Source organism: Scyliorhinus canicula, chromosome 15 (assembly GCF_902713615.1).
Source record: "Scyliorhinus canicula chromosome 15, sScyCan1.1, whole genome shotgun sequence".
NCBI lineage: Eukaryota > Metazoa > Chordata > Chondrichthyes > Carcharhiniformes > Scyliorhinidae > Scyliorhinus > Scyliorhinus canicula.
In genome coordinates, this window is record NC_052160.1 from 25265262 (window position 1) to 25289682 (window position 24421).

Consider the following 24421-nt stretch of genomic DNA (forward strand, 5'->3'; position numbering starts at 1 on the left):
CTTGGAGTACTGCGTGCAATTCTGGTCGCCGCATTATAGGAAGGATGTGGAAGCATTGGAAAGGGTGCTGAGGAGATTTACCAGAATGTTGCCTGGTATGGAGGGTAGATCTTATGAGGAAAGGCTGATGGACTTGAGACTGTTTTTGTTAGAGAGAAGAAGGTTAAGAGGTGACTTAATTGAGGCATACAAGATGATCAGAGGATTAGATAGGGTGGACAGTGAGAGCCTTTTTCCTTGGATGGTGATGTCTAGCACGAGGGGACATAGCTTTAAATTGAGGGAAGATAGATACAGGACAGATGTCAGAGGTAGGTTCTTTACTCAGCGAGTAGTAAGGGCGTGGAATGCCCTGCCTGCAACAGTAGTGGAATCGCCAACATTAAGGGCATTCAAATGGTCATTGGATAGACATATGGATGACAAGGGAATAGCGTAGATGGGCTTTAGAATGGTTTCACAGGTCGGCGCAATATCGAGGGCCGAAGGGCCTGTATTGCGCTGTAATGTTCTATGTTCTATGTTCTAAGATCATGACTTAGAATAGATGGCATTGAGGTGCGTAGGGAAGAAGTGTTGGCAATTCTGGACAAGGTGAAAATAGATAAGTCCCCGGGGCCTGATGGGATTTATCCTAGGATTCTCTGGGAAGCCAGGGAAGAGATTGCTGAGCCTTTGGCTTTGATTTTTATGTCATCATTGGCTACAGGAATAGTGCCAGAGGACTGGAGGATAGCAAATGTGGTCCCTTTGTTCAAGAAGGGGAGTAGAAATAACCCCGGTAACTATAGGCCGGTGAGCCTCACGTCTGTTGTGGGTAAAGTCTTGGAGAGGATTATAAGAGACGATTTATAATCATCTAGATAGGAATAATATGATTAGGGATAGTCAGCATGGTTTTGTGAAGGATAGGTCATGCCTCACAAACCTTATCGAGTTCTTTGAGAAGGTGACTGAACAGGTAGACGAGGGTAGAGCAGTTGATGTGGTGTATATGGATTTCAGTAAAGTGTTTGATAAGGTTCCCCACGGTCGTCTATTGCAGAAAATATGGAGGCTGGGGATTGAGGGTGATTTAGAGATGTGGATCAGAAATTGGCTAGTTGAAAGAAGACAGAGGGTGGTGGTTGATGGCAAATGTTCAGAATGGAGTTCAGTTACGAGTGGCGTACCACAAGGATCTGTTCTGGGGCCGTTGCTGTTTGTCATTTTTATAAATGACCTAGAGGAGGGCACAGAAGGTTGGGTGAGTAAATTTGCCGACGACACTAAAGTCGGTGGAGTTGTAGACAGTGTGGAAGGATGTTGCAGATTACAGAGGGACATAGATAAGCTGCAGAGCTGGGCTGAGAGGTGGCAAATGGAGTTTAATGTAGAGAAGTGTGAGGTGATTCACTTTGGAAAGAATAACAGGAATGCAGAATATTTGGCTAATGGTAAAATTCTTAGCAGTGTGGATGAGCAGAGGGATCTCGGTGTCCATGTACATAGATCCCTGAAAGTTGCCACCCAGGTTGATAGGGTTGTGAAGAAGGCCTATGGTGTGTTGGCCTTTATTGGTAGAGGGATTGAGTTCCGGAGCCATCAGGTCATGTTGCAGCTGTACAAAACTCTGGTACGGCCGCATTTGGAGTGTTGCGTACAGTTCTGGTCGCCTCATTAGGAAGGACGTGGAAGCTTTGGAACGGGTGCAGAGGAGATTTACCAGGATGTTGCCTGGTATGGAGGGAAAATCTTATGAGGAAAGGCTGATGGAGTTGAGGTTGTTTTCGTTAGAGAGAAGAAGGTTAAGAGGTGACTTAATAGAGGCATACAAGATGATCAGAGGGTTAGATAGGGTGGACAGTGAGAGCCTTCTCCCGCGGATGGAGGTGGCTAGCACGAGGGGACATAGCCTTAACTTGAGGGGTAATAGATATAGGACAGACGTCAGAGGTAGGTTTTTTACGCAAAGAGTGGTGAGGCCGTGGAATGCCCTACCTGCAACAGTAGTGAACTCGCCAACATTGAGGGCATTTAAAAGTTTATTGGATAAGCATATGGATGATAATGGCATAGTGTAGGTTAGATGGCCTTTAGTTTTTGACTTCCCATGTCGGTGCAACATCGTGGGCCGAAGGGCCTGTACTGTGCTGTATCGTTCTATGTTCTATGTTCTATGACTCATCTGATTGCAGCCTTTCCGGTCTACACCGCCGCCAATGGTCTTTGACTCTCTCGTCAGTTATGAATCAGTTCTATGGATTCCACAGACAACCCTCAGGACAAAAGATTTCTCCACATATCTGTTTAATCTCCTTCATCACTTATAGTCACTTTAACCATTCACCATCTTCATTTCAACATGGGAGTGAGTTGGGAGGAGAGTATTGTCTACAGAACTACAAGATTTTTTAAATCATTGGCTGTGGAAATCGCTGGCTGGGCCAGCATTTATTGTCCATCCCCAATTGCCCTTGCAATGGCCATTTCAGAGGGCATTTTAAGAGTCAACCACATTGCTGTGGATCTGGAGTCACGGAGAATTCCCTTCCCTAAAGGGCATTTGTGAACCAGATGGGTTTTTACAAACATTCATTTCATTTTTAAAAAATAAATTCATTCCTTTTTTCTAATTAAGGGGCAATTTAGCCTGGCCAATCCACCTAGCCTGCACATCTTTGGGTTGTGGGGGTAAACACGGGGAGAATGTGCAAACTGCACACGGACAGTGACCCAGAGCCGGGACCTCGGTACCATGAGGCAGCAGTGCTAACCACTGCTCCACCGTGCTGCGGCGAACCTTCATTTCATTTTTTTTTTTTTTTTTTTAAATTTTAGATTATCCAATTATTTTTTCCAATTAAGGGGGCAATTTAGTGTGGCCAATCCACCTACTCTGCACATTTTTGGGTTGTGAGGGCGAAACCCACGCAGACACGGGGAGAATGTGCAAACTCCACACGGACAGTGACCCAGAGCCGGGATCGAACCTGGGACCTCAGCGCCGTGAGGCAGCTGTGCTAACCACTAGGCCACCGTGCTGCCCGAACCTTCATTTCATGATCATGGAAACTTAGTTCCCCATTTTTATTGAGTTCAAATTTCACCACTTGCCATGGTGGGATTCAAACCTGGATCTCCAGAACCAAGATCCCTGAATTACCATTCCAGTAAAAATACCACAATGCAACTGCCTCCTCAAGTGAAATGTATAGGTCCAAATTACATCAGAAACTCTTTTTTAAAATGTGGTTATATGATGTGGGCATCGCTGTTTGGGCCATCATTAATTGCCCTTGCTAGACCAGATCAGAGGCATTTAAGAGTCAACCACACTGCCAAGGAAGTTTATGTGAAATTGAACCCTTGAGAGGGAAATGGAGAGAAGAAAGATGGAGCCAGAGAGAGAGAGAGAGAGAGACACAGAGAGGAATACATAGAGAAAAAGGTGGTTGTGTGAAAGAGGGAGAGTTGGCAGAATGAAAAAAGAGAGAGTCATTAAGAAGGAGAGAGAGAGAGGGAAAGATGGTAAGAGGGAGAGAGAGGGAGGGAGATCATGTGAGCAGATGAGAAAGGGAAAGTTGATAAAAGGGAGAGAGGAAATGTTAGTAAGAGGGAGAGGCAGAGTGCGAGAGCAGATAAGAGAGAGGGAGAGTTGGTAAGATGGAGAGAGCTGGAAAGAGGGAGAGAGTGAAAGATTGCATGAGAGGGAGAGTTGATAAGAGGGGGAAAGAGGGAGGGAGAGTTGGTAAGCGGGAGACAGAGGGAGGGAGAGTTGGCAAGCAGGGAGAGAGAGAGAGGGAGAGTTGGTAAGCGGAGGGAGAAGGAGAGAGGAAAGAGAGATGGTATGAGGGAAACATAGAAAATAGGAACAGGAGGAGGACGTTCAGCTATTCGAGCCTGCTCCACCATTCATTATGATCGTGGCTGATCATCTAACTCAATCGCCTTATTTCCCCCCCCATATCCTTTGATCCCCTTCACCCCAAGTTCTATATCTAACAGCTTCTTGAAAACATACAATGTTTTGGTTTCAACTACTTTCTGTGGTAGTAAATTCCACAGGCTCACGAATCTCTGTGTGAAGACATTTCTCCTCATTTCTGTTCTAAGTGGTCTGCCGCGTATCCTCAGACTGTGACCACTGGTTCTGGACACCCCCAACATTTGGAACATACCTCTTGCATCTATCCTGTTTAGTCAGGTTCAAAACTCACTCCTGGAATCCGTTGGACCAGGGTGCCCCTATAATTTCATGAACCTTGCTGAAAAGAGAGACACGTTGCTGAAGCTTTTCATTTTACACACATCAGGACAAATACAATGCCAAATTGCAAATGATCACACCAGGAGAAAATGGAACTGATTGGTTATTGAGTCAACTTTGATTAGCTGACGTGTTGCCATAGAGAAAGCAACATAAAATTAGGTCCCACAAGCTCTTGGGCAATTCAAAATATGTGCAAAAGTACACTCTCGCTTTTACTTTCCCCCTCTCAGTCTCTCTTACCCTTTCATGCTGTCTTCTCACCCACACAGTTCCCCCCCCCCCCCCCCCCCCAGCCTCTTCTCTCTGCCCACTCATACTTTCGCTCTCTCTCTCTCATTCTCCAGTCACTCACTTATTCAGATGCCAGTGGGCCCTACTCCTGGTCTGGTTTGCTTGAGCCCCACTCTGGCTGCCTCGCCATAAGACATAGGAGCAGAATTAGGCCACTTGGCCCATCGAGTCTGCTCCGCCATTCTATCATGGCTGATATTTTCTCATCCCCATTCTCCTGCCTTCTCCCCATAACCCCTGATCCCCCTATTAACCCCATTCCAGCTTGCCTGGTCCCCACTTCGGATGCCTGGACCCTGTTCCCTGGTACATCTGTTCTTGGTGGCCTTGGTTCCCTGGCACTGCAACTTCCCGACCCCCATTTCTTGGTTCTGTGGCCCTTGCTCCTCAACTCCCTTTCTACCCGAGATATCCTTCACCCATTAATTAATGTTTGAATTCGATTGAGTTTAGTTGGTTTGTTAAAGTAAAAAGTTTCAAAAAGTTAAATTTTTGCATCGATTTTCTTTCCATTGGCTTCAGTGCAGATTCCTTTCTTTTAAAAATGATCAGTCCCTCCTGGGATCATAATAGAACCTTATTTTTTTGTATTAAAATATGATTCCTCAGAGTTATTTGTGTTTAAACTCATTTGCTGATGGTGTCCATTCTGCAAGTTGATTAATGTCCTCTTTAATGTGTTGCAATCATCCTTAGTATCAACTATCCTGTCCATGTTAGTACTTTTTACAAATTTAGAAAGTGTGTTTTTTCACTCCAAAGTCTAAATTGTTAACTGTAAACTGTGAACAATGAACCCGTGGACCCCCATTTCCCACCTTCTGCCACTTTGAATATATGTCCCTTCCCCTTACACACTGCTTTCTGTCTTGAAGTCAGTTCACAATCTATCCTGTTGCTTGTCCTTGACAGTGCAAGCTCTGACCTCAGTCATGATATTTGTACTGTTCTATGTACATAGATGAGGGCGTCCAGAGGGAAAGAGAGGGGCGAAAATAGTAAAGATGAACGTCAGAGATAAGAGTTTAAAAAAAAAAATTTTTTAAAAAGGGGCAGCAGGGTAGCATGGTGGTTAGCATAAATGCTTCACAGCTCCAGGGTCCCAGGTTCGATTCCTGGCTGGGTCACTGTCTGTGTGGAGTCTGCACGTCCTCCCCCTATGTGCGTGGGTTTCCTCCGGGTGCTCCGGTTTCCTCCCACAGTCCAAAGATGTGCGGGTTAGGTGGATTGGCCATGATAAATTTCCCGTAGTGTCCTAATAAAAGTAAGGTTAAGGGGGGGGTTGTTGGGTTACGGTTATAGGGTGGATACGTGGGTTTGAGTAGGGTGATCATGGCTCGGCACAACATTGAGGGCTGAAGGGCCTGTTCTGTGCTGTACTGTTCTATCTATGTACATGTGGCGGCACGGTAGCACAGTTGCTTCACAGCTCCAGGGTCCCAGGTTCCATTCCCGGCTTGGGTCACTGTCTGTGCGGAGTCTGCATGTTCTCCCCGTTTCTGCGTGGGTTTCCTCCGGGTGCTCCGGTTTCCTCCCACAAGTCCTGAAAGACGTGCTGCTAGGTGAATTGGACGTTCTGAATTCTTCCTCAGTGCACCCGAACAGGCCCCGGAGTATTGCAACTAGTGGCTTTTCACAGTAACTTCATTGCAGTGTTAATGTAAGCCTACTTGTGACACTAATAAAGATTATTGAAACAGATTATTTGGCCATTGGCAAATCATTTTGTGGGAGCTTTCTTTGTACAAATTGCCATCATGTTTCCTACATTACAACAATGACTACGCAACAAGAAGTATTTAATTGATTTCAAAGCGTCTGGTAATTGTGAAAGACGCAACCAAAATGCAAGTCTTCTTTTCTCAATTTCTCCCTCCAACTTCCCCTTCTGTGTCTAACTGTTTTCTGTCCACTGCCCACAGCCTAACGAAGAGGAGAAGAGCCAAGTTTGCAAAGACTTTGCACTGGAGTTCAACAGAAGATACAGAAATAAAAACTAGCAGACAACTTGGGGCAGCACGGTACCATTGTGGATAGCACAATTGCTTCACAGCTCCAGGGTCCCAGGTTCGATTCCGGCTTGGGTCACTGTGTGTGGAATCTGCACATCCTCCCCGTGTGTGCGTGGGTTTCCTCCGGGTGCTCTGGTTTCCTCCCACAGTCCAAAGATACGCCGGTTAGGTGGATTGGCCATATAAATTGCCCTCAGTGCTGAGTAGGGTTACTGGGTTATGGGGATAGGGTGGAGGTGTTGACCTTGGGTAGGGTGCTCTTTCCAGGAGCAGACTCGATGGGCCGAATGGCCTCCTTCTGCACTGTAAATTCTATGAAACTTTAGTAAGTGCAGTATGAGCGAGAATCCAAGTGGATCCAGGCTCTACGTGTAAAGAACTCTGGACAGAGAGTTTAGAGAATGAGAGAAAGCAGGTTCCTGCTGAATTGAGTCATTGACTCACCTGGGCGAGATTGTAACTCATTCAGAACCCGTTCAGTAGAACAGAGTTAAATCAAGCGTCCCATGGAGGTTTTAATATACCTGTCTCTTCGAGGAGATTTTAGTGTGGCCTCTGACAAACACTGAAAAATGTTGCTCCGTGGTTCCCACACACACAGTTAGATAGTTAAATAGCATCAGAAACCAGAATAATGGAATACCAGGACCAGAAAACTCAAGGGGTGTGTACCCCTGCACATAATATTTTCCGATAATATCCCCTTGCACTGCCCGACAATGTCAGTATTATATCTTGCAGCTGATGGTTATGGGATCAATTACTGACCTGAGGATTAACCTGTGAACATAAAGGAACATTTTGTTTCACACTTTCACAGGATCTGGGTGTCGCTGGGTAGGCCAGCATTCAGTCAGGTGAATTGGATATTCTGATTTCTCCCTCTGTGTACCCGAACATGCGCCGGAATATGGCGACTGGGGGCTTTTCACGGTAACTTCATTGCAGTGCTAACATAAGCCTACTTGTGACAATAAAGATTATAATAAAATTAGAATTAGTCTATTATGATGCTCCATGCTAGACATTACAACTTCAAATGTAAGGAAAGTTTATTCGTCTTCAATTGCAGCAATTGTAGGTAACACAGAATATTTTTAAAAATCATATCGAGTAAATATGCACATGGCAGTCCCGTACACCTGTAGGTACTTCCTGACATCCAGCCCCACCTGTGTCTCCAAAGGAAATATCCTACAATATTAAAAAAATGTAACTTTGGAATGTAAGGTATTATTAAAGTTTCACATTTAGTTTGTGTGATGACATCGAATGACTGCTTGTTAAACCGGCATTGTGAAACATCCGAGATTGTTTAAATAATTCCATTTAAACGCAGACCATTAGAATTCATCACCTCCTGTGAAAACCTGAAGAAGGTATTTTACAGACAAAACCAGGTTCTAAGGCTTTTTTAAAGTTAAGCAGCTCAAGAGAATAACACACGATCAGGCACATTTTCAGCAAATCATTCACATCATTAGATTAAACTCTTGTCAGTGTCGCCCCAGTTATAGTGAGGTAGAGGACTGAATGTCTTTTTGAGTGATTGTTTGGACCAATTTCCCCATCGCTGGCTACATTTTTCCAACTCTGACTTTGTTGGCTAGATGTTGCAATGCTGGAACAGAGAACCACCTCTTGGAAAGGCTGAAATCACCATCAAAATTCTCTCGACCCTAAGGATTATGAAACTTAAGGTTGGATGTCATCTTGGAGGTTTCCGCCTTCTCGATATTGATAAACAAGAGGCATTCAAAGGAAATGGGAGATTTTTAAAAAGCACTTTTTTGGGGGGGGGGGGGGGGTGAATGCTTCTATGATTTAGTTCATCCTGTGTCTCCACCCCCCCCAAATTCTGTTGGAAGTATTGTCCAGGTGTTTAACCTTTAATTCCTGGAGACTCCAGGCCAACCTTGGAGAGTTGGCACCCAATCTCACCCCTCAACAAAACATGAAGCATTGAGGAAGGAGAGGATCTGGGCGCAGTAACAACAGGAAGAGACAAGGGAGGATGAAATGGGTAAAATACTCCACAAGCCAAGAACTACCTTGTGACGGAGGAGCAGAAATTATTTTGGCCAGCAAGGACAGAGTTGAATATATAAAAGACTGTACCTCTCTCTATCAAATAATTCACAAAATATTTGAATATACTTAAAGTTAAACAAGTTGCGTTTTAACATTATTCGACAAATTAGAAAGTAGTCCATTCTAGCTGATCAAAATTGTTAAGTCTTGTTCTTTGCTGTGAGACTTCTGGGCAGTGCAGCGTTAAACTGGTTTAAGAATGAACACCACATCATCCAGGACATAGTGGTCATTGTACAGGTCCCCTTCGCACAGATATGGGAGTCGGGTGAAGGATTCAATGGCAAATCCCACCTTGCTGAACACGTCATTACTAAAACTGGCCACTTGCTCTTCCCACGTCTCTCCCGTCACCTCCAAATATTCTGACGGTCTCTCCCATTTACCACCTAGAAAAAATAAAATCAATCAGATTAAGTAACTGGGTCAAAATCCTGGAACTCCCTTCATAACAGCACTGGGGTTGTTCCTACTACACATGGACTGCAGCAGTTCAAGAAGTTAACTCGCCACACCTTCCTCAAGGACAATTGGGGATGGACAATAAATGCTGGTCTAGCCAGTGACATCCGCATCCCATGAATGACTTTAAAAAATGAACCAGTATTTCCGATTATCTCCCAACTCAGTTTAAGTAGTTCTGTAAGTGCCAATGGCCCTCACTAAAGTTGCCATTTCTCACCAGTGATAACAGATAACAAGGGTTGCTGCGGGTTGTTCAACCACGGGGGACACCATATCTTGCTGGGAGAGGGGAGGGCGGCATGGTGACACAGTGGTTAGCACTGCTGCCTCATGGCGCTGAGGTTCCGAGTTCAATCCCGGCCCTGAGGTCCCAGGTTCGATCCTGGCCCTGGGTCACTGTCCGTGTGGAGTTTGCACATTCTCCCCGTGTCTACATGGGTCTTAACCCCACAACCCAAAGATGTGCAGGGTAAGTAGATTGGCCATGCTAAATTGCCCCTTACTTGGAAAAAAAAACTGGGTATTCTAAATTTATTTTAAAAATGTAAAAAAAAAAAATATTTTTAAAAAATGTTCGCTGGGAGAGGAGACTCAGGAGGCCGATCTGAGTGCCAAGGTTCTGAGTTATGAAGAAAGACTGGAGAGACCTGGGCTCTCAGCCTGCAAAGGGAGAGCCTGAGCCTGAGAGCTGGGCGGGAGAGAGAGGTGTGAGGGAGCTGGGCGGGAGAGAGAGGTGTGAGGGAGCTGGGCGGGAGAGAGAGGTGTCAGCCTGATACATAGTTAAGGGTATTGGAAAATGTTAACTTAATTTAAATTGAACTTAATTTAAATTAAATAGAGAGTAGGATATGGGCCTCAGAGTCAAACTAGTAAAAGGTAAATTTTGAACTGAGAAGACACAAAGAGTGGTCAACATGGGGAATGAAGTCTGAACGGAGGCAGGAGCTTGGGAATCATTCAAGAGACAGCTAGATATTTCCCTCATGCAGAGTAGGGTCTCTCTAGAATGGATAGTATTAAGATGGGCTGAATGTCCTTCCTAATCCGTCATTAACTTGTCATCTTGTGACAGTTGAGCTTAGTTGCAATTCTCCCCCCAGTGGAACTGCCTCCCAGCACCAGCAGTCTGTGTTTATATATGAAAAGAATAATCGGGTAGGGGAAGAGGAGCCAGATCATGCGTCCCAGGAACAGACCTGCGAACAGGATAAGAAGGGAAAACCTGGGAAAAGTGAGAGAAGTTCACTGCTCAATTCTTGTTCCAAAACCAGGTGTCCTTGGGACTGCTCTTTAACAATAAAAAAAACCGATCTGGGTAAATAACTTTAAAAATTGGTTTACTTCCATAATTCAGAATATTGAAAGGAACCAACAAATTATTTTGCTTATTTGTAACACAAGTCATGCCAAGAGGCACAAAATCTGCAGATACAGCATTTAATTCAGCCACAGAAACGCATGCACTTGATCTGTTTATGTTTTTAACACAATCTACAGAGAACCTGTACAGGCAAAAAACATTGATAATTCATTCAATCTTCAGGTATAGAATCTATATGGATACATAGCACTGATAATCCATGCACAAACTATTGTGAAAACCTATATACATATATAAACATACACCATCTACACAGAATTTACATACACTCAGTGAGCTGATCCACCCACTGGCTCACAAGACTTAAGGACCCGAGTCAAACCTCAACACCACAATATCTTCAGATTGCGCCTTTGGTGCAGTATTGAGTAGCATCTGCAGAAGGACATGAACACACACATATACAAACATACATACACACACACACACAGAATCACTGCCACTTGGAGACACAACTTCCTCTCTGTGCGATGTTACAGCTACAGCTTCAGAACGGAAATAATTTCACAATTAGAAACAGTCACACATAGTTCCCAAGTTCAGCTCGAAGCCGTTGAACTATGGCACTCCTGATGAGACTTGGAAAGATTCTCTTCTTTTACCTTCAAGCTGCCAGCCTTCACATAACAGGTGAGAAATTTGTCAACTCATTTTACTCTACTTTCCAGCCGAGCCTCCTCCAAATGAAGAGCCTGCCGTGTGGCAATTAACCGTGAGAGGTATCACTGCCAAGCTCAACCCAGTTCGTGCCCAATGTTTAATGGGACAGTGTAGAGGAAGTTTTACTCTGTTTCTAACCCCATGTTATACCCAACCTGGGGGTGTTTAATAGGTAGAGAATAGAGGAAGCTTTACTCTGTATTCAACCCCATGCTGAACCTGTCCTGGGAGTGTTTAATAGGACAGTATAGAGGAAGCTTTACTCTGTATCTAACCCCGTGATGAAATTTCCCTGGGAGTGTTTAATGGGACAGTGTAGAGAAAGCTTTACTCTGTACCTAACCCCGTGCTGTAACTGTCCTGGAGTGTTTTGATGGGGACAGTGTTGAGGAAGCTTTACTCTGTACCTAACCCCGTGCTGTAACTGTCCTGGAGTGTTTACTGGGACAGTGTAGAGGAAGGTTTACTCTGTATCTAACCCCGTGCTGTACCGGCCCTAGGAGTGTTTAATGGGACAGTGTAGAGGAAGCTTTACTCTGTATCTAACCCTATGCTGACCTGCCCTGGCAGCGCTGCCTGCACTGTTGCATGAAATATTAAACCCGGTCTCATCTGTCTGTTCAGGTGGATGTGAAGAATCCTAGGTCATATTCAAAGAAGAGTAGAGCGTTCTGGTGCCTTAATCAACATTTTGCCTGCAAGGGCTTTTCACAGTAACTTCATTGAAGTCTACTTGTGACAATAAGCGATTATTATTATACTAAAAATAAATGGAATGATTATTGCACGTTCTCCCCATGTCTGCGTGGGTTTCCTCCGGGTACTCCGGTTTCCTCCCACAAGTCCCGAAAGACGTGCTGTTAGATGAATTGGACATTCTGAATTCTCCCTCAGTGTACCAGAACAGGCACTGGGGTGTGGCAACTAGGGGATTTTCACAATAACGTCATTGAGTGTTAATGTAAGCCTACTTGTGACAATAAAAGATTATTATTAGATATCTTACTGTACACAAAATGGATGTCATTTTTCAACAGAAGAACAGCAACAACATATTGTAATACTTTTTACATGAAGCGCTTTAAATTTTTGAGTTTGTAACAGTCTGTTTAAATGTCCCTTATGTTTACTCGAAGCGCAAATCCACCTCTTTGTTTTGGTAAGCAGTGGGGCATAGAACAGCAAAATTATTTTTTGTTGTGAAGTTGTTGCTGGTGGCAGCTTGAGTTAGAATTCTGTTTTTTTTATACTGAAAAGAGCCAGCTCCTTCAGAGATGGGTGGCTGTAACTGAGAGCATCAACAGATCTCCTGTTGTTTTCTTTAAAATTGAAAATCGCTTATTGTCACGAGTAGGCTTCAATGAAGTTACTGTGAAAAGCCCCTAGTCGTCACATTCCGGCGCCTGTTCGGGGAGGCTGGTACGGGAATTGAACCGTGCTGCTGGCCTGCCTTGGTCTGCTTTAAAAGCCAGCGATTTAGCCCAGTGTGCTAAACCAGCCCCTGGTTTAAGGATTAAGGATAAAAAGGATTAAGCACTTCTTAAAATCATTTCTAACCAGGTGAATGGAATAATTTCTGGAACAAAAATATTTCACCAGGAACTGCCGATTTATGAATTACAGTGTTTAGCGAGGACCAAGATAGCTCTCAAAAACTTTTATCAAAGAAAAGGCAAAAAGGACATTTGCTTTAAAGACAGTAAGTAAAATATGAAATGATGAAAAATCTGGGACAGGTGTTTTTTTTCCAGGAGAAGCCACAGAATCCCAGAATAGCTACAGCAGAGAAATAGGCTATTTGGTCTGTCGTATTTGTGCTGTCTCTCTGAAGGAGCCTAGTCAACTGGTGTCTGGGAAAAACATCTCGAATATAATTGCCACTAAAAATGATTAGTTCTGCAGTTACATGCCCTCACTTCCTCAGTTGCCCAACATTGGACTATTTATAGAATGCAGTTCAATGCCAGGAACTCAATTCTGCTATCCGTACGATTGCATAACTTCTGCTCACATGAAATCACTGCCTTTTGGGGTGGAAAAAAAACTCTCGGCAAAAAAATCGATTTTGCCATCAAACTATGTCCCACAGGCTTCCACAAGATTCTTTCCCTCATGGGCTTAGATGGGAAGTGTCACCAGCTAGTTGGTTGTGTTCAGAGAGAGGGTGCGGGCCTCACAGCTGAGTCCAATCCCCCACCCTCGGTGGACATGCGGGCTGCTGGTAGTGGGCCACTGGAGAGCAATTAAGGGAAAGAATCCTGCTTTGTCTAATCCCTCCTCTTGCTCTGTCTCCCAGCACAGACTGGGGTCGGTGAATCTACACGGTACAGTGCTACCACAAACACTGGCTTTATCACAATGGACATGTCACAATGACAATTGTATCCTTATGTTCAGCACTCGTAGTCAACTAGAAAAGGATTCGGCAAATATTTTTCCATGGAAACCATGTCCCAAGCAAGCTAAAAGTGTAATGTGGACTGAGCAACTTTCACAGACCTGAGCTTTTGAATATGAGAACTCTCCAGCCCATCATCTTAAAAGGTGGAACTACGAACCCGTTTAAGGAACACGTGTCTGCAAAACTGATCCAATGTTAATTTGAAAAGATATCCAAAGAGAAGGTTATGGGACACTGGGTGTCGGTTATGTGGGAGGCAGACATTTGTAAAGTTGCGTCCTGCAAATAAATCTAGTTTTTGGTTAAACAATTGGCATTTGGTTTCAGACTTCACCATCTAGGCATCAGAAGTTTAACATTCTTGGCTATTGCTACATTCATTCAGGTGAGTGGAGAGGACACTGTCACACTCCTGACTTGTGGATGGGTGGAAAAGCTTTGGGGAGTCAGGGGGCGAGTAACTCAGCAAGAAAATACCTCCCAGCCTCTGACCCGCTCTTGAATCCGCAGCATTTATATGGCTGGTCCAGTTGAGTTTGTGGTGAACGGTCACCCCCACAATGCTGATGGAGGAGGATTCAACAGAGATAATGCAGTGAATGTAAAGGGGAGATGGTGAAATTCTCATTTATTTGCTAACTCTCCTGGAACTCGTGTAGCACGAATGTTGTTCGCCACTTATCAGCACAAGCCGGGATGGGCTGATTGATGGTTTTGCATGCCGTTTTTAACACTTAATATTTAGCAGCAAGAAAAGATGGAATTAAATAACAATGTGTATTCCCAACAGGCTTTGCTGCTCAAGAATGTACTGTAGCCATCAACCAAGAACCTTTCATTGAAGGACGCTTGAACCGTAACATGACAATTAGCTGCAATTTCACTTCTTTCTCTTGCAAGGGGAAAGCTAAAGTGCTGTGGTTCAGGATCAACACCAACAAGACGATAAATCTGTGTTCGGGAGCCTGTTCAAACACAGTGACTAACGGGAGGTTTACTCTGTCCGACCCGAGAGACATTGCCTCCTTGAGAATTCAACAGGTCACCCAAAATGACAGTGGCATGTATTACTGTGGTATCGCCTTCCAGGGGTCCTCCTTCGCCAAGTCCAAACAAACGGGAAATGGTACAATGGTGGTGGTCACAGGTCAGTTACACAGGTTTGTCAGTGAACTGGACAGCGTTGCAATAACACATTGTATTAAGCATTGCGCCAACCTGTCCACATTTTGAAACATTTGTACAGATTAAGAGAATGGGAATGAATGAAATGAAAATAACAGTGGCAAAAGGGTGTGTTGGGGTGGACAATGGGTGGAATCAAATTGAAGGCCTGGTTGGGAAGTTGGTAGAGTGGAAGGGGACCGAGAGTAGGAATAATGAGTAGGTATTCTAATTAGCAGGATGTGGTGAGTTGTATCCTGCAAGGGTCTACTGGGACCTCAACTATTCACTTTATCCATGAATAAGTTTTTAAAAAAAATTATTTTAGAGTACCCAATTCATTTCTTCCAATTAAGGGGCAATTTAGCGTGGCCAATCTACCTACCCTGCACATCTTTGGGTTGTGGGGGTGAAATCCACGCAGACACGGGGAGAATGTGCAAACTCCACATGGACAGTGGCCCAGAGCCGGGATTCGAATCCTGGTCCTCAGCGCCGTAGGCAGCAATGCTAACCACTGCGCCACCGTGCTGCCCTTCCATGAACAATTTATGATGGAATAGAACAGAAAAACTTTGGAGGGGGAGATGGAATGACGCACAATATTGGCCAGAATTATACCAGGACTTCAAGGGTTAAGCTATAAGTAGACCTTGCACAATTAGGGTTGTATTCCCTGGAATTTACAAAGTTGAGGGGGGTGGGGGTTAATCAAAATTTTCACGCTATTAAAGGAAACAAGTAGGCTGGATTGGGAATAACTATTTCCACTGGTTGGGGGTCTGGGACTAGGGTCTAAAAATTCAAGTTAGGTTATCCAGGTGTGAAATCGGACACGCAACGACACGGAAATGGTGGTAAAAGTTTGGAACACTCTCATGCAAACTGTAATTAATGTTGGATTAATTGTTAATCTTAAATCTGAGATTGATAGATTTTGGTCAAAGGCATTAAGGGATATGGGCAAGGACGGGCATATGGAGTTAGGTCTTTGATCAGTCAGAACCTCGATTGCTCCAGCAGCTAAATGGCCTCCTCCTGGTCTGATGTTCCTAGAGAAATCTTGTACAAGGGCAGCACGGTAGCATAGTGGTTAGCATAAATGCTTCACAGCTCCAGGGTCCCAGGTTCGATTCCCGGCTGGGTCACCGTGTGTGCGTGGGTTTCCTCCGGGTGCTCCGGTTTCCTCCCACAGTCCAAAGATGTGCGGGTTAGGTGGATTGGCCATGCTAAATTGCCTGTAGTGTCCTAAAAAAGTAAGGTTAAGGGGGGGGTTGTTGGGTTACGGGTATAGGGTGGATACGTGGGTCACAGCATAAAATGATAGTCTCCATTTGTAAGGTCTATAAACTACCACTTCATCTTAATTTGTGTATGGTGTTGTGTATGGGTGTCAGAAGTTGTTTAAAGGGCTAGATGCAGTGAAAGCTGGCTAAGTTTAGAATTTGTGAGCGCCTCATGGCTTCAGAGTACCTCTTGCGCCGTTTACCATGCCGATTATTTGGGTATTTCAACAGGTGTATGGTTTTTGCAGGCATCTTTTTATTGGTGTGGGGGTGGTCCTTTTACACAGGTTTCAGCGTAATTTTCATTCGCTTGATCAGCCGCACGTGAAATTTATCTTCTCACTCACTTGCAGTAACATAAATTAGCATCTGAACCGAGTGAGGTAAATAGTATAGGTGCATTTTAAGTGGGAGCTAGATAAAGATATGAAGGAGGAAGCAATGGAAGAATGTGCTGACACACAGAGTGTGGGAGGAAGCTTGTGTGGAGCGTAAAACACTAGTGAGAACTAGCTGGCCCAAATGGGCTGTTTCCGTGCTGTGTGTTACATGCGATTCCTACTTCCCCAGCTCCTGCTTCTCCTCTGCCCTGTCTCTGATCAGGACCATTCCAGGCTGGTCCTAACTACCACCCTCTGTTGGGAGAGGTGACAATGTATTCGGCAGGCTGCCCTCTCATTATTCTGACCCACTCCCGATCAGAGTTCCTAGGAAGTAGAGGAATTTCAGGAACTGTGACAATTCTGATTGAAGAAGTACAACAAACCAAATTGCAAAAGAAAAATAACACAAGCTCAGTAAATTCTGGCCAATGGCTAATATGTTCCAGCAAAGATTAAATAAGCGATCTGTGTATTTTTAATTGCAGGTGACATGGGATCAGATCTATGGCTCCAATCAACACTGATAATCATTCTCTCCCTATACACCATCTGCATCACCTTTCTGCTCGTAGTGAGTTGTTGACAGCGCATTTCAACCTCTTCTCTATTGTCATCTAAAGAAAGTTAATTTGGAGAGAGAAAATTAACAAGCATAAAGAAAAATTAGGATTTTGGGGCAGCTCAGGGTTTTAAAAAAAAACTTATTTCTCAGGATGTGGCAAGTCCGCAATTAATTGCTCATCCACTAAAAACAGTTTCTCCTTATTCACTCTGGCAAAATCTCTCAATTTTGAATCTGCCCTTATCTCTGTTCGAAGGAGACCAATCCCAGTTTCTCCACATACTGAAGTCGCTCATTCCAGCTTGTCATTCCAGTAAATCCCCTTTGCATCCTCTCCAAGGCCTCAATGCCTTCCTAAAGTATGGTGCCCAGAATTGGCAACAATAGTCCAGTTGGAGCTCAACCAGTGTTATATTAAACGTTTACCATAACTTCCTTGCTTTAGTACCCAATGCCTCTGTTTATATCGCTGTGGGTCCATTTTGTGTTTTTACAAAGGCCTTTACAACTTGAAAGACTTGTTTAAGTGAACCCCATGTGTCTCTTTTCCTGAACCCATTTAAAATTACACCATTGTTGCAAATATTTAAAAATGTTAATTCTCATAATGCGGACAATGGTGTCAATGCCACCATTTATTGTCTATCCCTAATTACCCTGAGAATATGAGGGTGCAATGGAATGACTTGCTAGGCCCCTTAGTCAATCGTACTGGGGTGAGACTGGAGTCACATATAATCCTGGACCAGGGAGGGTCAGCAGGTTTCCTTCCTTCCCTAAGGGACAACAGTGAACCGTTGGCTTTGCCAAAAGTCCAACCAGGTTCATGGTCACTTTGATTGATCCCAGTTATTTATATTTCCAACTTATTTTTCTTGAACTATATTCAAATCTCAAATTCCCTGACTTACTAGCTCCAGCGTCTGGCTTATTAGTTGAGCAACATAACCTGTAATGCCCAAAGCTATTGCCATGCTTAACATGCTGCAATTGACAATAGCAGTAAATGGAAATGGGTTTAAGTGCCATTTGCCCGATTTGGGAGGTTCAAATGGTGAGGACTGAACTTGCGAAAATGTGTAGCAAAGATTAATGGAACAGCCTCCATATCTCACCTGTCTTTATCTTTGTGCAGCAAACCATCAGGTCAATGAAGAAGGCTAATTCTGCTCACAACCAAGACAGCAACATTGTACGTAGATATTGTGAACTTTGTAATTGGAAATGCAGTATTCTTTTAAGAGTGATGTTGAGGCTCTGCCTTTCTGTAGTGGTGGACAGTAAAGAGTCCATGGTACAAGGACATTGGAAGTCCAAGGAATGCCACCCCCCCCCCCCCCAACTAACACCTCAAGAAAAGCAAACAGATCAACAGCTCGTTTAACTCTAACTACTGGGACCTTTCTGGGTAACAATTGGCAGATATCTTTGTTACTTCAAAATATTGCTCATCTGCTGGGTCATCCCGAGGGGGAGCTATATAAAGGCAGATCCTTTCTTTCAGTCAAATAACCCTCCACTTGCCCTCAATTAGATATTTCATAATCAAGTTGTGCCTGTCCTAACCCTTATGCCAAGACACCGGTTGATAAATGTCAGTCATGGTTCAATGGGGAGCACGCTGTCCTCCAGGTCAGAAGGTTGTGGGTTCAAGTCCCAATCCAAAGACTTGAACACAAAAAACAAGGCTGACAGTCCCAATGCTGAGAGTGTGTTGCACTGCTGAAGGCTACCATCTTTCAGTGCAGATGTTAAACCAAGGCCCTGTCTGCCCTTTGGCTGGGTATAGAAGGCACAAAGTTTGAAGAATAGCAGGGGTGTTCATCCCAATGTCTTGGGTTAGTATTTATTCCTCAAAGAAGCGGCACGGTAAGAATGTGCAAACTTAGTGGTTAGCATTGTTGCTTCATAGCGCACGGGACCAGGGTTTGATTCCCGGCTTGGGTCACTGTATGTGCTGAGTCTGCAGGTTCTCCCCGTGTCTGCGTGGCTTTCCTCCGGGTGCTCCAGTTTCCTCCCACAAGTCCCAAAAGATGCTTGTTAGGTGAATTGGACATTCTGAATTCTCCCTCAGTGCACCCGAACAGGCGCCGGAGTGTGGCGACTAGTGGCTTTTCACAGTAACTTCACTGCAGTGTTAAGGTAAGCCTACTTGTGACACTAATAAAGATTATTGAAACAGATTATTTGGCCATTGGCAAATCGTTTTGTGGGAGCTTTCTTTGTACAAATTACCATCATGTTTCCTACATTACAACAGTGACTACGCAACAAGAAGTATTTAATTGATTTCAAAGCGTCTGGTAATTGTGAAAGCCGCAACTAAAATGCAAGTCTTCTTTTCTCAATTTCTCCCTCCAACTTTCCCTTCTGTGTCTAACTGTTTTCTGTTCACTGCCCACAGCCTAACGAAGAGCAGAAGAGCCAAGTTTGCAAAGACCTTGCAATGGAGTTCAACAGAAAATACAGAAATAATAACCAGCAGACAACTTTAGTAAGTGCAGTATAAGTGAGAATCCAGGAGGATCCAGGCTCTATTTGTAAAGAACTCTGGACAGAGAGTTTAGAGAATGAGAGAAAGCAGGTTCCTGCTGAATTGAGTCATTGACTCACCTGGGCGAGATTGTAACTCATTCAGAACCCGTTCAGTAGAACAGAGTTAAATCAAGCGTCCCATGGAGGTTTTAATATACCTGTCTCTTCGAGGAGGTTTCAGTGTGGCCTCTGACAAACACTGAAAAATGTTGCTCCGTGGTTCCCACACACACAGTTAGATAGTTAAATAGCATCAGAAACCAGAATAATGGAATACCAGGACCAGAAAACTCAAGGGGTGTGTACCCCTGCACATAATATTTTCTGATAATATCCCCTTGTACTGCCCGACAATGTCAGTATTATATCTTGCAGCTGATGGTTATGGGATCAATTACTGACCTGAGGATTAACCTGTGAACATAAAGGAACATTTTGTTTCACACTTTCACAGGATCTGGGTGTTGCTGGGTTGGTCAGCATTCATTTCCCATCCCGAATAGTCCCAAGAATGTGGTGCTTAGCCATCCGCCTGAACTGCAACAGTGTGTGTGTGGTGTAGATCCTTCGCAGGATTTTGACCCAGTGACAGTGAAGGAACGGCAATATGGGATATCCTGCCATCAAGTCAGGATGGTGTGTGACTTGGGAGTGGAATTTGAAGGTGGCAACGTTCCCTGATGTCTGCTGCCCTTTGTCTTTTCAGGTTGTTGTAATAAAATAAATTTAGAGTACCCAATTCTGTCTTTCCAATTAAGGGGCAATTTAGCGAGGCCAATCCACCTACACTGCACATCTTTGGGTTGTGGGGGTGAGACTCATGCAGGCACGGGGAGAATGTGCAAACTCCACCCGGACAGTGACCCGGGGTCGAACCCGGGTCCTCGGAGTTATGAGGCAGTAGTGTTAACCACTGCACGGCCCGTCCCTTGAAGTTGTAGAAGTCACGGGATTTGGAATGTGCTGTTGAAGCAAGCTTGGCAAGTTGCTTCAATGCATCTTGTAAATGGTACACACTGCTGCTACTGTGTGCCAATGGTGGAGGAAGTGAATGTTTAAGGTGGCAGATGGGGTGTTAATCAAGCGGGCTGCTTTGTCCAGGAGGGGGCTGAGTTTCTTCAGCGTACCCATTCAGAGTGGAGAGTACTGCATCACCTGCCCCACTTCATTAGGCAGGAGTCTGCTGGTCTCAATAAACTGATCCATTGAAACTGGCTCGAATTTAGCCAGTCACAGTATGGAAAGTGGACCAAGATGTGGCATTTCAAGCTGGCAGACCACAAGATGTGGCAAGATAATGTACCACCATGACACTTCCTGGAATTCCCCAATCTCAGCTGGACTGATTGGAAAGGGGGCCAGCAGTTGGGAAGCACACTTAGTGGGTGTGTCACTGTCCTCTCATCTTGCTCCACGTCACCAACCATCAATGTGCCCTCCCATCACCCACCTTAACGCCCCTCCCCAATCAGTTCCCCTCCCTCACAGCTACTTGACTCAGTTCTCGATCAAACACAAAGCAGATACAACAAACAGTGCATTGAAACAGTGAGGAACATGTTCACTCTTAAGAACAGCTGGGGGGAACTTTGACCCAGTTCTACTTGTGCTGCCTCTAGGCTAGGGAGTGCTGGCTGCTTTAATGCCATTTCTAACATGGTCACTGTCTTACTATGTCAATTCTGTTCTTTGTATTCATAGCAAGAGGTACAATCCCATTGTGCTGAGACCGACAACACCATCTATCAAAATGCCTGAGGGTTCAATCGCCAGACACGAGGGCTGAATGTACAGTTCCAGGGCACTACAGAAAATTTGATTAAAGGTATAATATAATGACATCAGATGGGGGTTTCTCCCAATCATTTTGTTTCAACGGTGATAACGGACTTCCAGGTGACTAGAAAATAAAATAAAGGAGATCCACAGTCAACAAGCTTAATCATCAAGCAGCAATGACGGAGGAGATTTTAATCCGGGAAAGAGCAGTTTTTAAACTCTGATGTAACCAGTTTGTTGTATCTGGACAACATTGCTTTTCTACACTTCAACTACCCTTGCACTGATGGACTTCAAACCTGTATCTGAAACCTTTTATGAATTGCTAACGCGGGTCAGATTGACCTGAGGTCAACGCCAAAATCTCGTTTCCAGGGTGATCTGCTGCTCAATGTGTGACAGGGTTTTCATTGGTTTTGAACAGAATCCTGAGATACAGCTACAATTTTCAAAGCTCAAAACCATCCAAGAGAAAGCAGCCCGCTCCATCAGCACCCCATCCACCACCTTAGACACTCGTACCATCCACCACTGTACCATCTGGAAGACACCCTGTTGTAACTCACCAACTCTCCTACCGCATCTTACAAACCTGCACCGTCTACCACCCAGCAGAACAAGGGCAGTAGCCATATGGAAACACCATCAGCTACAGGTTCATCCCTAAGCTACTTATTATCCTGACTAGGAACTATAATCGCCGTTCCTTCACTGTCCCGGAATCAAACTCCGGGAACTGATCCCTAACAGCACCAAGGGTGTACCTACACCACGTGGACTGCAGCGGTTCTAGGCGGCAGCTCACCACCACCTTCACAACGACAATTAGGGATTGGCATTAAATGCCGGCCTTGCCAGTGGCACCCACAACCCAAGAACTGATTTTCAAAAAGCATTTGAGAGAACAAAACTTCTTGACTACAGTAGCTGTCACCCACCACCTCACATCATGATGGATGGGCACAGAAGAACAGAGAACCTGGCCTACGCTAGCGGAAAGTGTCACAAAGATTTCAGTGTCGAGCAACACAATCAACTGCTGTATTGTGATTGTACTGTTATTTTTTTGGCATAATTAGTTGATGCTCAGTGGAGTGTTTGTTTTTAAGAACCTTAGAATTCCTACAGTGGGGCGGCATGGTGGTGCAGTGGTTAGCACTGCTGCCTCACTGCGCCGAGGACCCGGGTTTCATCCCGGCCCCGGGTACGTCCATGTGGAGTTTGCACATGCTCCCTCTGTCTGCGTGGGTCTCACCGCCACAACCCAAAGATGTGCAAGATAGGCGGATTGGCAAGGCTAAATTGCCCCAAAAATTGGAAAAAAAGAAGAATTGGGTACACTAAATTTAGAGACAAAAAAATAATTCCTACAGTGCAGAATGAGGCCATGAGGCCCATCAAATCTGCACTGACCCTCTAAAAGAGCACCTACCTAGGCCCACTCCCTTGCCCTATCCCCGTAACTCCACCTAATCTGCACATCTTTGGACACTAAGGGGCAATTTACCATGGCTAATCCACCTAGCCTGCACATCTTTGGACTGCGGGGGGAAACCGGAGTTCTTGGAGGAAACCCATGCCGACACGGGGAGAATGTGCAAATGCCACACAGGCACTGAAGGTCGGAATTGAACCCCGGTCTCTTGCAGTGAGGCAGCAGTGCTAACCATTGTGCTACAACTACTGGGCGGCCAATATAGCTATGATTAGGAAGTGGGCGATGGGGGGGTGGGGTGGCGTGGGAGCAGCTAGAGGCGGCGTCATGTAAAGGTACTAGTCTGGGAGCTTTGATAACCGCTCCTTTGCCGTTCTTGCCGGCCTGTTACTCCACAAGACCTGTGGTGGTGGCGACACTGCGGATCTGGGGACAGTGGAGGAGGGACAAGAAGGTGGAGGGAACGTCGGTCTGGACCCCGATATGCAACATGGATTGTGGATTCCAGAGCTGACAGAGGGCAGGCATCAGAAGGATGGGAGATCTGTTCATAGACGGAAGCTTCCCAGTTTGAAGGCGCTAAAGGACAAATTTAATCTGCCGCCAGGAAACGCCTTCAAATATCTGCAAGTATGAGCCTTCCTGAAAAAACAGGCCTTTCCGAAGCTGCTGCCACTGAGGATACAGGACAGGGTGGTCTCCGGCACCTGGGTGGGGGAGGGGAGGGTGTTGGATATCTACCAGGAACTACAGGAGGCGGAGGAAACCCCGGTGGAGGAGCTCAAGGGCAAGTGGGAGTTGGAGCTAGGTGAGGAGTTGGAAGCGGGTCTGTGGGCAGAGGTCCTGGGCAGGGTTAATTCCTCCTCATCATGTGCCAGGCTCAGTCTAATTCAATTTAAGGTGGTTAACCGGGCACACATGACGGCAGCGAGAATGAGCGAGTTTTTTGGGGTAGAAGACAGTTGTATGAGGTGCAAGGGCAGCCCAGCAAACCATGTCCACATGTTTTGGGCATGCCCGGAGCTTAGAGAGTTCTGGCAAGGGTTCGCGAGGGCAATGTCCAAGGTGCTTAACACACGGGTGGTGCCGAGTCCAGAGATAGCGATCTTTGGAGTGTCAGAGGACCCGGGAGTTCAGGGGGTGAAAGAGGCCGACGTCTTGGCCTTTGCCTCCCTAGTAGCCCAGAGACGGATTTTATTAATGTGGAGCGACTCAAAGCCCCCGAGTGTAGAGACTTGGGTTAACGACATGGCTGGGTTTCTCAGCCTCGAGAAAATAAAATTTGCCTTAAGGTCTACGCTAGGGTTCTCTCTGAGGTGGCAGCCGTTCGTCGACTTTCTCGGGGAAAATTAAAATGTCAGCAGCAGCAGCAATCCGTGGGGGGAGGAGGATGTGCTTCATTGGGATGGTGTGGGAAGACTGGGTCGCGTGGGGTAATGTCTATCTAATTGTTATTGTATATTCTCATTTTGCACTATGTTCATGTTCTCTCTAGTTTGTTTTGTTATTGTGGTTACTACTGTTTTATTTTGAAAAATTCTGCAAAACCTTAATAAAAATACGTTAAAAAAAACCCACTGTGCTACTGTGTCACCCTCAAGATTTTTTTTTTCATTGCTTATGGAAATCACTGGCTGGGCCAGCATTTATTGTCCATCCCCAATTGCCCTTAACATAGAACAGTACAGCACAGAACAGGCCCTTCGGCCCTCAATGTTGTGCCG

General features: G+C 45.1%; 2 protein-coding genes across 2 annotated transcripts in view; one reads left to right on the forward strand and one right to left on the reverse strand.

Annotated features, from left to right (window-relative positions):
- Positions 1–7585: 7585 nt before the first annotated feature.
- Positions 7586–24421, reverse strand: part of mettl9 (methyltransferase like 9) — a gene marked incomplete at its 5' end in the record, with an annotated part of 39476 nt that continues 22640 nt past the window's right edge. Inside the window, one exon of the mRNA XM_038820158.1 lies at positions 7586–9035. Coding sequence (XP_038676086.1) covers positions 8830–9035 — 206 coding nt within the window. The remainder of the gene's footprint in view (positions 9036–24421) is intronic.
- LOC119978487 (immunoglobulin superfamily member 6-like) lies at positions 11001–22494 on the forward strand. Its single transcript, XM_038820157.1, has 6 exons — positions 11001–11122; positions 14344–14700; positions 16872–16957; positions 18084–18140; positions 19353–19442; positions 21185–22494. Exons 1-6 carry the CDS (start codon positions 11053–11055, stop codon positions 21239–21241), a joined length of 717 nt encoding a protein of 238 aa, XP_038676085.1. The 5' UTR covers positions 11001–11052; the 3' UTR covers positions 21242–22494.

Excerpts from the sequence above, each read along its gene's own strand:
- LOC119978487 (XM_038820157.1), top strand. The coding sequence starts at position 11,053 with ATGGCACTCCTGATGAGACTTGGAAAGATTCTCTTCTTTTACCTTCAA. Across the intron at positions 11,123-14,343 it reads TGCCAGCCTTCACATAACAG|GCTTTGCTGCTCAAGAATGT; the intron begins GTGAGAAATTTG and ends TATTCCCAACAG. Across the intron at positions 19,443-21,184 it reads ATAACCAGCAGACAACTTTA|CAAGAGGTACAATCCCATTG; the intron begins GTAAGTGCAGTA and ends TTGTATTCATAG.